This window comes from Leguminivora glycinivorella, chromosome 3, assembly GCF_023078275.1.
Source record: "Leguminivora glycinivorella isolate SPB_JAAS2020 chromosome 3, LegGlyc_1.1, whole genome shotgun sequence".
NCBI lineage: Eukaryota > Metazoa > Arthropoda > Insecta > Lepidoptera > Tortricidae > Leguminivora > Leguminivora glycinivorella.
The window spans coordinates 14,108,425-14,123,043 of record NC_062973.1 but is presented as its reverse complement, the minus strand read 5'-3'; the positions used below and the strand labels follow the sequence as shown (position 1 = coordinate 14,123,043).

At 35.0% G+C, this 14,619-nt stretch overlaps 1 protein-coding gene and 1 long non-coding RNA gene across 3 annotated transcripts in view; one reads left to right on the top strand and one right to left on the bottom strand.

Annotated features, from left to right (window-relative positions):
• Positions 1–14,619, top strand: part of LOC125242674 (aldehyde dehydrogenase 1A1-like) — a 43,354-nt gene that overhangs the window by 4,409 nt on the left and 24,326 nt on the right. For both annotated transcript variants that reach the window (XM_048151527.1, XM_048151528.1), the window contains exons 3-6: positions 4,021–4,288; positions 7,236–7,352; positions 9,579–9,766; positions 10,666–10,768. In XM_048151527.1, coding sequence (XP_048007484.1) covers positions 4,021–4,288; positions 7,236–7,352; positions 9,579–9,766; positions 10,666–10,768 — 676 coding nt within the window. The remainder of the gene's footprint in view (positions 1–4,020; positions 4,289–7,235; positions 7,353–9,578; positions 9,767–10,665; positions 10,769–14,619) is intronic.
• LOC125242675 lies at positions 567–3,364 on the bottom strand. Its single transcript, XR_007178903.1, has 3 exons — positions 3,234–3,364; positions 2,297–2,388; positions 567–853 (listed from the first exon to the last, which is right to left on the bottom strand). It is a non-coding gene; the product is annotated as an uncharacterized LOC125242675 (long non-coding RNA).

The window sequence follows — 14,619 nt, the reverse complement described above, 5'->3', positions numbered from 1 at the left end:
AATAAGAGATTTAACATTACATTTGAGCGACAACGTAACAGCGGGGCTCCGTTGCGTCGTCTGACTCGGCGTAGGATTCGGCAGGTTGCCCCGGATCCACCGAAATACCACACCTTTCGGCCAGAAGTCTGCGCTGACGTGACGTCGGTGAACTCCCATTAGTCCGATTCCCTGTACACACTCAGATTTAGTTGAGACCGCTCAACTGATCTGCGCTGGGGCGCATAACTCTTTAGAAGTATTCCAGCGTAGCATAAATCAAGTGCGCGGCGGAAGGGTCCTGGATTTTCTACCTTCCCCACACACGGTCCGTTTGCTCTTACGGCCCAAGCCAAAGAGTACCTACTTTTACGTTTATTTCACAGTGTTGCACCCTCGTTAACTATATGAAACTTACATATTATGTAGATAGGTAGTTAGTTAATATATAGCATAAAAATGGTGTTAGTACGACGAGCCTAAATTGTTATACAGGGTGTTTAAATTTTTTTTTTTTTTTTTTCATGAAAATAAGTAAGTAGAAAGCTAATATTTTTTTTATAGTTTATTTGATAGTTTGATAGTTTAGTTAAAATTTCATATTTATCCGTTTTATACTTTTTGAGAAAAAAATAAAAACGTTTTAGGGTTAAATGCACGCCGTGAGATTCCAGATGGCAGTAGAGGGTTAAAAATTGGTATGAAGCATTTTCTCTTGACAGGGCATCAACTGGTAATAGTTTCCAACTCAAAGCTTTGGGGGCAATTTTTCTTAGCTTATCCTGCTATCCCCTTTGCACAAGCGCTGCGCTGCCACGCTCCGCAGGGTGAGCGGCAGGGTGAGAGACAGTCTCCTAGCCGTCGTTGCAGGTATCTAGATGGGACAATGGTTTAATTAATCACTGATCTCAGCTAGGTACATTTATAGTTCTAAGTTAGTAATTTAAGATTAGTACTTTAAGAGCTTAGTTTGTAAGATTTATTTTTGTAAATTAACAAACTTATGGACCCAAATAGTCTGAAATAAATGCATTTTCTTTGTTTTATTTTAAAATCATTGGTACGAGCCAGGATGTGAACTTGCGACCTCCGGGTTGAAAGTTTCCAACTTTAGTCTAATATGAGCCGCGTAAGTTATTAGTATGTTTACAACCAGCGTTTAAAGAATGTCAAAAAAGGCGAGTGACGTGGGTAAAAATTTGAAGCCGAAAATTGTTAATAAAGACGCCACCAGTATTTTTTGACTCAGAAACGCCGTTGCAAACAATACTTTTTCTACTGCCATACACTTAGTTTTTAATAATAGTTTTGAATGATTCACGGTTATTTTCATTAGACTTATTATATTGACCGGGATACAGTTGCATGCATCATGATCACGGAAAACATCCGGTCTGTGGCATCGGTTTTCCGTGATCATGATGCATGCAACTGCGTCGAGCTCGACAAAAATCAACAAGGTTATCACGGTTTATATCCCGGTAAATATAAGTCTAGTTTTTAATAATTTTCTAGAATAGTTTCCAGTATTTTGACGCAAAGGTTTGCACTGCGAGCGCTCGAGCCAGATGACCAAGTTATAACAATGCGTTGCCATGGTTACAGAGCCAATCATTGCGTTTTCAATTTTTTTGTTGTAGCGCGCATGCGCAGGAAGCCGGCACGGACTGGCTTTGGGGAATTGTTCGGGAGTAGAATATTTTTTTAACATAAAATAAATAATGTTTGTATCATTATTACCTGCACCTGATGTCCACTACCAATTAAAGGTCTGAGCCCCATAAGTTTAAGACGTTTTAGAATAGTTACTGGATTGCGTTAATTGTATGAAAAAAGTGAACAGTGGGCCCAATCGGTTACTAAATTTTAGCTAAAAATCACAGACATAAATAAACGCACTTTTCTATTACCAAATAGGAGCAGCCGGGGCTGATCAGTTGTGTGAAACCGACCCTTAATATTTTATAAGCGTAGGAATTTGAGAAATTATCCTTTTCATAGATATATCAGTGAAAGGCATTTCAATTGCTACTTTTGAATATTGCTTGGTTATTGGTAACTAATATTCTAATTATAACCTAAACCGAGCTGTTGTATTAATTCTAAAGCACCTGAATAAACATAATTAACTACCAATGAATAATAGTTTATATTTGTAAGGTAAATTGTATTGTAAGGTACAGTCGACCAAAAATGTGGTTTACCACCCTACGGTTGAGGTTCGTTTAAACGTCATGAGACAAGAAGGTCGATATCCCCTTGCAATTATTTTATGTCAGTGACAATTGCTCTGTCTATATGTATATACGATACTTACGTCATGCCATGTGTCAAGTCAGCCTTAGCGATCGTTAGAGCTCGCAGAAACTTTTATCAAAACTGGTAGACCACTTTCTTGGTCGACTATACCTGAAATTAAACTTAATTTACAAGTACAAATTTAATATTTAAACGTAATTTAAATTTATGTCTTGCTTGCGTTACTTACCTACGTACAAACTGAAAACCAGACATTACATTACAAACTAAATAACGCGTCTTATTGAATGGCATCATTTGTAACGAGCAGGCATCGGACAAAAAGTGCCTATGACGTCAAACCACTTATAGGATGATTTTAAATAGTATCTATGATTTTCATAAACAATTATCACTTATCTGATTATCAACCTCGTTATTAAACGATATCGCCACTTGAAATGAGTAAGTACGTTTTTGACTGACACATTGTCAATCAGTTGAAGAATAATTTGACATTATTCTTATGTTTCACGATTATATTCAGTTAAAATTTATATTTACTAATGTATAAAAAACTGCTGTAAAATGTCATCATAATCGTACTTTATGTTAACAAATCTCGTGAATACATATTTTATTCACTAACATCATCCTACCTGTATTATGAATTCCATAGATTTATTTACGATTATTTTGTTACTTCATTAATACTACTTTGTTACTACATGTCACACGGAAGTTTAAATACCAACATCCTGTGTAGAAGATTACCTACGTCATTTTTACGTCATCCGCACTTTTTGTCCGATGCCTGGAACGAGGAATTTATTTGTGAATGATTCTACCTTTTCTAACAAACAATGGATTTTGCCAAAAAACTGCGATGTATATTTACTAAAAGGGCCTATATTTTCTACGTATCTAACTGATGGACCTCGAAAATAAAAAATATTGAAGCCCACTTTTTTTTTTGTTCTGAAATAAATATTACTGGTAGAAAACATGTAGCTCACGGATTTGTGTTTTTTTCCAATTTTTGGTACATCTCTAGTGTTACCCTTTTAAGGTTTTTATTTTATAACATTTCTGGAACTCCGAAGATTAGTAAATTCCACGGGTAAATTCCTATCACGGGATATTGACATCGACTGACACAAATGTATGAAATATCGCAAAATAGATCTTGGTTAGGCTTGACGCTTGGCACTTCAAAACAAAATAATGTTTTTTCTTATAATCGAGAAGGTTCAGATATCATTTGTTAAGTAGCATTTGTAAATAAATTTTATTTGTCAGTAGCTTCTAGTACGACTCTAGAATTATATTACGAGAGTATTATTAGATATCTTAACTACTTATTTAATTCTATATATGTACATACAGACTTACAAAAATTGAGACTTTTTTTTGTGTTTTATGTATTTTTTGTGTGTGTGTGTGTGCCCTGTGATGTAACCTAAAACGTACATGTTTGGTCTATCTGTCAAAAGATTTCTCTGCTAACTAATAATTAGTGGTAAAATATTCGCAACGGACAGGCTTATTAGATTGTAAATACATTTAGTAGAAAATTTAAGTACAAATTTAGTAGAAACGACAATTATCAACCTTAGACGTCGCCGATGCTGTAATTTCCCCCAATTTTCTTGGTGGCTCCACATCTTAAATACATCTTAGGAACACAGAAGATTAATTCTGCCAAAGGAAATCTTTTAATAGTCAACTTCGTTTTTAATTTTTTTGCGCTCTTGCAACAACAACTAATTAATGATCAATATTGAAAGTTTTTTTTAATTTCAGACTGACATCGACTTAGCCGTGAGCGCCGCGAAGATTGCTTTCCACCGCAATTCTGAATGGCGGCTTCTCGATGCCTCAGCTCGAGGTCAAATACTCTGCAGGTTCGCGGATCTGGTCAAGCGAGACCTGCAGTACCTCGCTGATTTGGAGTCTTACAACAATGGCATGCTGATCAACTTCGCCAGGTGGGCGATCGCGGGAAGCGAAAAGTCCATCCGCTATATTGCTAGCTTGGCGGATAAAATTCAGGGAGACACCCTTCCTGCTGGTACGTTACATTGATTACCAAAATTCTTTGTGAAGCCTGACAACTTAATACTAATTAAGAGTATTATGGTCACACTCCCGTGTCTAAATTAAAAAAAAAAAGTTTTTGCCATGGCCAATTAAGTATTAGCGGGAAGTTTGAGAACCGTGTTAACCAAGTATTCACTGTAGGTGTCCTTGACAGACATAGCCCTAATGATGAACAAACAATCTTCCAAGTATATAGGCAGCCCATACAACCATTTCAGTCGCAAAATGTTCAAATCAGTAACTAACTGTCAAATGTGACATAACGCGTGGTAATGTCGTGCAAACAATGCGACCGTATTGATACAATAACAAAATGTAGTCGTCGTGTGCACTCGTTACGGTAACAAAATGTGTACGAATTTGTGGCTGTCAATGTCACTGTCAGAATGACTTTTAACGACACTTTATTAGTCGACGTTTGCACACATAACGGTAACAACATGTGGACGAATTTGTGGCTGTCATTGTCACTGTCAGAACGGTTTCTGACAGTGACATTGACAGAATTTGTACACACATGTGTAGGTCTGATTACCGAACTGCTCCTAAACCATCTGTATCCGCAAATGACAATCTGAAATACGAAGGTTTCTCAAACTGTCTTGTGAAGTTGTGGACTGGTTGCTTTGAATCATTTAAATATGAGCGAATTAAATAATAATAAACGACGACGACCATTTAAGCACTCTTCGACATTTTATAGAAATGTGGGAAAGTTAAGAAAAGTGCAGAATGATAATACAAATAGATAAGCACTTTATAGTTACTTCATGTATTAAATACATAATTTTTAATTCTTATTGGTAAAAATGAAGTGTAGTGTTGCTTTACCCAATAAAAGTAGGAATCAAATGAAATAGAGTATTTACTGTGATATTAATAGAATTTCTGTTGCGCAATGATAGTTTTTTTTTCAGTACAGATGCTGCTTTTTCTAACGCAGTAGTGCGAGCAAATCAAGCAATGATTCATTTCTTGTCTGGTCGAAACTCTTAGCTTAGATTTAGGTACTGAAAATCGTCGTACGATACACGTGCGAAAAGGACATTCACGACTCGTGTCGAAGTAAAACACTCCCTTCGTTCGCGTATTAATTTATCGCTACTCGTATCGATTTTCCTCTTTTCCGCACTCGTATCTACAAGTATTTTGTTTGGGTTACAAAAAAAACACATTATTTACTCTACTACGTTTTATTTATGTCTCTTTAACATTACAAATTTGTAGACACTTATCTATACAAAAATCTTGACTTAAGAAGTACAGATCGCTGAAATTAATGTTGATAGTAATATTAATGACGACTACTTCAACAAGTGTCAATTGTGAAATGCCGCAAAATACTAGTTGCTCTATAGAAGACCATAATAATATGATCCCCGATCCTTTACAACCCAGCAGCTCGGTACGCACGTTACATTTTTTTTTAATCTTCTTTAGTGAGGGCAACTGAGTACGACGGCATATTTAATTGTTTATAAAGTTTGAGGATACCTGGAAAAAATTAATACATGAAGCCATTTTGAAAATATAATAAATATTCACTGCTTTCGGTCACGCGTGTACGCTGCGACCATTTTGCGACCGTTTGTCGACCGTTTGGTGACCGTTTGGCGACTGTTTTTTACATGGAATATTACCGTCTTAATCCATATTTTAACAACTTTATTGGTTTTCTAGGCATTATTTTTATTATTTCAGTATAGTATATGCACCGGATCACTAAAACTTCACCAATCAATATACATAACACGCAAACACCGAGTAGTCAATAATATTATTACTGGTTAAACTGAGGTAAATTGATGGCGCGTTGATAAATTTAGACTTATTTTATGAAATCACTCGAGCAATTTAATTGGCCATGGTAATTAGCCCATATTATATTACAAATGCAAACAATATTTTATCTTTAACAAATTCTTACGCCATTACATTTTAATGTCAAATGATTTTATTTCTTTTTTACTTTGACGTCTCTGACAGTCGCCATTTGAAAAGAATGAAATGAACGAATGATTTTGGGAAAGTAGTCGCCAAACGGTAACAATGTGTGCACGCGTAGTGCACACTTCTGTCACTTTTGTGACCATTTGTGCCTGTTACCAATCGTCCCCATTTGGGTCGCCGCGACTAAACGTCGACCGTACTGCGACTAAGCATTGAGACCCGAAGACCTGTGTGTACACAAAATAGGAGGATTTGCGTAGGAACGGCGACCGATTATGGTTATATGGGAGGTACATATGTTATAGTATTTTTAACTGGGATGAGTTCTGTGAAACTTGAACATAATCCCAATTGTACATACTATGTTCGCACAATTTAAATACTTCGAATTATTTTACGTCAAAATATGAATTCTTTTCAAAAAAATTGTCACATAACTCATCACAGTTGAAAAATAATACAGTTTATCTTTGTAGATGAATCTACTTGTCTTATTACGTCACTGAATTTGATATCAGCGTCAGTTAAGTAGGTACGTGTACATTGTAAGTGATAATCTGTAGGTTTTATTGTCACAATTTTTTTCTGACGGAAAACTACAACGTCACGTTTTCCGCAATGCATTCATTACATTACTTTGTAGATAAGTAGGCTAGATGACAAAGCCTGTAATAAGGTATAAATGCGGATAAGTGTGTCATAAGGGGATGTGTTTCTGGCCTCCACATTTGACCTTTAAACTCATTGTCATAGGTGTTTTTGCGAGTTCATACTTTTGCTTAACACTTTTTTAACACTGATCATTGATTTAAGCAGGCTAAATGAGAATGTCAGACACACTTCTCCTTGTAACACACTTATCCGTATTGACCTTAACTGATTTATTTTATATATACTTGACGAAACCTGCGCTACTGGTCTGCGTTTTATTTCAAATGCCTCTTTTCAACGCGATTTTTTTTTTGCAGATGGCGACGTATTTGCGTATACACTGAAGCAGCCAATGGGTATTTGTGGATTGATTTTACCTTGGAACGTGCCTGTGCTTATGTTCATTAACAAAGTCGTGACCGCCTTAGCTGCAGGCAAGTTATGTATATCTATTTTTATGAGTACAATTTATTGATTCAAAGTAATAAAACAAGCAAACAAAACAATAAAACTAACCTAACCACAAAATTAAAATTTTGAAAAAACCCCGACTGTGACACAGTAGACCAATTTTCATGAAACATGGCTAAGAACACTCCCGACTAACTCAGCTTTCAGACAAAAAAAACTAATTCTAAATCGGTTCATCCGTTCGGGAGCTACGATGCCACAGACAGACACACACACAGACAGACAGACAAACAGACAGACAGGCAGACACACAGACAAGTCAAACTTATAACACCCCGTCGTTTTTGCGTCGGGGGTTAACATGTAAGCAAACAAATAAAAACTTAATAAAATAGCTACTTAAAACGAATCAAAAATATTAATGTTTTAAACAAAATTTTGGACTAAGTAAATCGACATTGATGGGTAGTTCTATCATTTCGTGCAAATCGGCAAAATTTAGGAGAATTTTTTAATTTCCATTTTTTTGTGTGGTAATGGTAAGAACTATGAAAAAGAAACATTTATCAATAATGCATTTTCTATTATACGCAAAATTACCGATTTATGAACAAAAGATTTTTTCCAAAAGAAATGGTAATGAAGTATAGAATATGGTAATGATGATAGATATTTATGGGAATGAAAATGCGATGATGGTAATGAAGTGTCAAATAAAAAAGCCAAAAACACAAAAAAGAGAAACAGTAATTAATAATAACATGTTCTATTTTAAATATACCTACTGAAAACGTAGTTTTGAATATTTACTTGTTACTTTCAATAGTTAGGAGCATGCTAATAAACGAGAATGGTAATTAACATAAAATGATGGTAATGAATTTAATACTGCAATTCATGACCACCGTTTTATGTTCATTACCATTCTCTTTATAGTAAACAGTAAATTACGGTAATGAAAAGAATGGTAATGAGTTTTCTTTACCTTTTGTCGATTAACTCTTTAAAAGCAAATGCTATTCTAGGTATATTTATTCACTAAGCTTTCGAATAGAATATTCATTATTTAAATATTCATAGTTCAATAAAACACGTAACAATTAAATAGCAAAACAGTGCAAATGGTAATGAAGAAAAAACGTACCAAATCCAAATCTCCGGCGCGATATATTTTTTTATAAAAAAATGGCACACGTCCGTCCTGTTCACTGTTTACTAGCCGACTGACGTGGTGATCGCGGTCAGAGCGAACGTCGTATAGAATAACACTTGCAATGCCTACTGGCCAATTCCATTGTTACAAATTAAACTTATGGTAATGAAATTATTTTCTGTACAAAAATATTTTGAAGCGGTGGATATAAATATCAATGTTAATACTGTATAAACCACCAAACTTTTTTTCCCTTATAAGTACTTCATCTAAATTAAGAGGTTAAATTAAAGCAGTACATGTAATAGTTATGTAATTTGCTCTCGAATCTATAAATCTAGGTTCTAACTGGTAATGGTAATGAAGTTTTAGCATGTTTATATTTTATTTATATATTTTATATTGCAATAATATAATTCATTTTAGATGCAAATTATACCTATGAACCTTACGCAACATATAAAAAATATTTGAAATGAATTTAGGAGTTAGTATATGTTTTATATCAACAAACATATGATTTGCACGAAATGATAGAACTACCCTGATTGCTATTGGCGACATTTTTCAAATCTTAAAGGTTGATTCATCGTCAAGCCATGACCTGAGTGCTTGCTTTCTCGGTGCAACCAATTTGATTCAAACATGTCGTCAATAGCGACATAAAAAGCAAGTAAACCCGTCTTTTTCAATGTTCAAAATATGTCTCACGAAAGTTTTACTTCTATAAAGCTAATACAAAATATTCAAACCAGCGGTATCCGCGATCGAGCACTCACAGAGCCGTCTCGTTCACGCTCGGTGAGAGTAACTTGCCGGCCTAACCAAAAAGTCGATCACCTGCGCTTCAACAGCACAAGCTTCTTGTCTCTCTATCACTCTTATTTGCACGTTGGCCAACTTACTAATCATCACAGCAATGCTTCAACGCCAGCAAGTCAGCAACTTTTCATCAACATTTTCCGCTGCTCGCTTCAATATCGCTGCAGCGTCAGACCTTGTCTACTGTATTTACCAGCTGACAGTACCTACGTAGTTACATTGTCACAAGTTTTAGTGTCCCGTTCCCCTATGAAATAATTATTTTTCGTCAAAGGTTGCACGGTAGTCGTGAAGCCGGCTGAGCAGACCCCTCTAACGGCCTTGGCGTTGGCTGCTCTGCTCAAAGAAGCTGGACTGCCGGCAGGCGTCGTAAATGTGGTCAACGGGTATGGCCCCAGCGCCGGGGCTGCGCTCACACACCATCCAGGCGTCGCTAAGATCTCTTTTACTGGATCGGTTGAGGTAATAACCTTACAGGTCTGATCGTTATCTTTGCAAACACCTGAACATTGTGGCTACATTTATCAATAATGTACATATACTTCCTAGCCTTTCAGAGATAACAAAAACCAGATATTTTGACGGGCTCAGTGGTAGTTCGTCTTAGTGTATATCAACAACTTGGCAAAATAATTATACCTTTGTCTGATATCAGTTTTTTAAAACATATTGCTCAAATTTTTTTTATTAAAACACCAACCTTTACTAACCACGACTTATTTCACTATTTAACTAACAATTATTAACTAACTAAATCACTACATCAGTCAACCCCCCCTTCGCGTCATCCCACTGAATACTGAATCGCGATGGACAACCTCTGCACCAGGAATGACCCGGAGCGGGGATCCAGGCCCCTATCCCTCAAACGGTTCCCAACCTCTTTAAAAAACTGCCTCTCTTTCATTGGAGTTGGTGAAAGGCGCTTCCCAGCCTTTCAGAGATAACAACACCAGATATTTTTTAACGGGTACTCAGTGGTACTTCTTCTTAGTATATCAAACAACTTGGCAAAATTATACCAGTTTATCTGATATAATTAATACGTATCAATTTCATCTTACTTCAGCTTACTTACTTGAACGAGACTTGGAATTGTTCTCAAGAAACTATGACGTGCATGGGGGCAATTTCGACTAGAGGCATTTCAACTAATCGAAATATTGTCCATGTTTTACACTATCATATGGACCCATTGAACACGCGTGCCATATTTGGCCAGCGGGCAAATAAGGCACTCAGGTTAATAGTTAAAAAGCGGAAAATATTTCGATTACTTGAAATTGTCCCCTAGCCGAAATAGTCCCGGTGCTGCACCTTATCAAAATGACTAAATACTAAGCTCTGAATTTGTTCCGCAGGTTGGCAAACTGATTCAGAAGGCAGCCGGGGCTAACAACTTGAAGCGGGTCACTCTGGAACTAGGTGGAAAAAGCCCCCTTGTCATAATGGCTGATGCAGATTGTACGTATCAACTTTGGGCTAAGAAATCCTATATAATCATATTTAAGATACATGGCTTACAAAATGACATTAAAAAAAACCGCGCTTTTCAAACGAGCCCTTGAAAGTTCTTTACCAGAAATAAGGTCAGAGACCGCAAATATTGATTTGTGAAATCATTTAAACTGTTATCTGACAATGTATCTAACGGAAGGTGTGTCTAAATTCATTATTTTATGTATTTCGTAGCTGCCACACCTCAACCCACCAACGAAGTGGCAGCTGACGTTCATGAGCATTTACACATCGCCCTTAAGTAATCGCCCGTGAGGGGCGTGAGGCGATTAGTAATAGAAACCTCTTCCTAGCTCGCGGTCTATTTCCTTACATTCACTGATCCAACATGCGTTCAACACTGCTTTTATCGTAAAAAACCACAGCACGCTAAAAAACCTAATATATCGATCGCATTAAGAAATTGTCAGTCATTATTATGTATACCAACATTAGCAACCATAACTAAGTAATGTCAATCAAGCACGAAAATTTTTATAATTTTCCTTTGTAAGTATATACAAACATTTTTCCAAGCTTGAAGCTATAATTGACCGCAGCGATAGCAAGGTCTACGTTTTAACACGAGCAATTTGCTTTTGTATGTCCGGATGTCTCGCTCTACAGCTCGCAATTTTGAACTGATTCGCGTGAAATTTTGTGACCAGATTCTATGACTCAATAATTTTTTTTGTCGTCCCAGATTTTGGAAATTGTTCAAAATGACAAAGTCATGCTGCCTCGAGCTTTAACTAATAGCCTAATTGATATCAAAAAAGTTTTGTCTTTTAGATACATGTAGATAGAGTCCTTTTTCAAAAATTCAGACCTTTTGGAACACAAGTTTAGACGGTATATAAAAATGTAATATTTATTCGTTAGAATAAGTATCATAATTTCGCCAGCCTACGTATGACACGCTATGGCGCAGTGGTAAAGCTTTTGCTTTGCAGTCACGAGATTCTGAGTTCCAATTTCCTGGGTGCCATAAGTTTTTGTACGTTTTTGATTTTTGTATTTTTGTTTTTGAATTTTAAAATCGTATCTTTAAGCTAAAGGAAAAAGACGGAGCCCCTTTAGGTTAAAAAATATATATGTATTTTATTTTATTTTCATGTGTTCAACTGAATTTCATACTATTTGAGTTGAATCATTTTTGACATGAATTATGGGTAAACGTCTTCAAAAATTAAGGGAATAAACCAGATGTATTAAAAATACATAATTTTTGAATAAATAAATTGATTTATTTGAGCTCTAGAAAATACAATAAAATTATTTCAGTCAAGATTGACTGCCATCTCTCGACAGAGGGCTAAAACATTTACAACCTCAGTTTGACATTTTACTTAATACTTATTACGACCTGATATGTATCAATCCTCAAATCCTAGATGGCGTTATTGTTACTACTGAAATAAATGCTTATTACTGTTCACAAAGAGTATTAGATCAAGAGCCCAGGCCCGCCAGACCTTCCTCAAATTCTCAAGGATGAAACTTTGTGACAATGTAGAGTTCACATCGGCGTTTAATGTGTGCATATTTTCTAGTTCGGCCCATCGGCCAATTTTTTGCTATCAAGTGATGAAGGTGAAAAAAAAAAGTGCTTACTTTCCTTAAATTCTCAAGGCTGATTTTTATATATGTGTTAGAGCACGTTGTTAGAAATTGGTTATCATCAATGCCAGACCGTTTCCGCCGGCCATAACTTTTACCAGACGCGACAAAGTTGGCAAAAAACGACTCTAACTTACCTCATTTTCTCAAGCCTGATTTTGATATATGATACGCAGGGACCTATAACTAGACCGTTTGTAAGCAGCCAGACCAATCGGATGGACCCAACCATCCGCCAGACCGACTTAAAGTTTCGATATGAGCATTAGTAGAATTGAAATATTCCGGGTCTATAAAAGCTAAAAACTTGAATTTTCTACATTAAGCTACGTGTATATTGTATACTTGACGTAATAAGCGACTTTCAAAAATTTTAACTCTAAGGAAATAAAAAAATGAAAGTTTATATGTGGTGCAAGATTAATTTTAAGCTATGAATTTTATTTACACTGCGTAAGTACATGTGTATTTTATTATAAATATAACTTTTACTAGACGCGACAAAGTTGGCAAAAAACGACTCTAACTTACCTCATTTTCTCAAGCCTGATTTTGATATATGATACGCAGGGACCTGTAACTAGACCATTTGTAAGTAGCCAGACCAATCGGATGGACCCAACCATCCGCCAGACCGACTTAAAGTTTCGATATGAGCATTAGTAGAATTGAAATATTCCGGGTCTATAAAAGCTAAAAACTTGAATAACGAATTGAATTTTATATTATAAATAACGTAAACAAGGAAAAAACAAATTGGTACAGTGCATTATAAATTAAATATTCAATTCAAAGAAGTAAACAATCAATGTTACAACGGTATATAACTAAACGAATTTCCTTTCTCCTACAAAACGGTAACATACCTAAGTGACGAACTTTAGAATTACAAGTTTAGGAAGTTTAAACATTTGTACTCAATACGAACATCATCAACCCCGTTATAACCCATGTCGGAGATGCTGAATTTTCAGACACGAATACATTTTTGGCATTCTTCAAATACATGTATGCCGTTATAAAAAGTTTAGAATACTTTACGTGTGTACACAACATATACACTTATACTTTCCACCTCATTTTAACTGAACTTATATAAATGCTTAAATAACTTTTGTAGTATGCGAGGATTGCGAGGGATTTGACATTATATGGATGGTGATAAGCAATAATGTGTCAACCCACAAAAACTAAAAAAATGAGATTTTAATGCCATGTTATAGCTGGATTTTTAAACTTCTATTTGCAAAAATGACCTTTTCATTTTGAAAATTTTTACTATCCCAAAAGTAAAAAAATAGGTTAACACAAATCCTATATCGTGTGTTGCCTGTTTTGCATTAATATGTCAAGAACCTTAACTTATTATAGTAATTGGCAGAAGACATATTTAAATTACAATAATGTGTTATGAGGGTTGACTCAACGATTTTTTTACACTTGACTCATTCTTTCAAAACGCAAAAAATGACATAGTTACCCACTATGAGACTTGAATGATTATTGCAAAATGATATTTTATTCGTTGTTTTATGCTACGACCCGTGTTATAAAACATAAGTCATTATTGTTAAATTATATTCGGGTCATAAATTGTTCGTTTTTGGTGTAAGTACCATGACACTATATTGTAAAATATAACTGTTCATATTAATTTATGTTTAAATAAGTTATGACTTAGTCCATTAGTATATTTTTGCACATGAATGGTTAATTCAGTACGAAATTGAACATTTTAAGTCATGAATATACATATTCGTTATTATAATTTGCAAACATTTTTTACAAGTACGTGTTTATATAAAAATCTAATATAAGCTACTATTTTTTTATAATTACTAATTACATTAAGACGTGTTAATGTATGCATAAAAATATTGTTTGATTTTTGAATACTTACTGAATGGTAGTTTATTATTTTGTTAAAGATATTTTATGTTTTGTTCTTGTACAAGTCATGAGTTATTCATAATTTAAATGACTTAGTCTATTTCTTAGCGTAAAAAAATATTTTGTTGTATATTTTAGATAAGTAGTTTGTTTTTTTTAAAGATGATTATTTGGTTTTTGTAACGATTTTTTGTTGAAAAAGCACAGATAATTTAAATATGTGTCTAGAAATGATCATTACTCTAATAGTTAATTTATAGTATTTTATTCAACAGGCGTTTAAAGGAGGTCAAGAAATATGAGGGGCG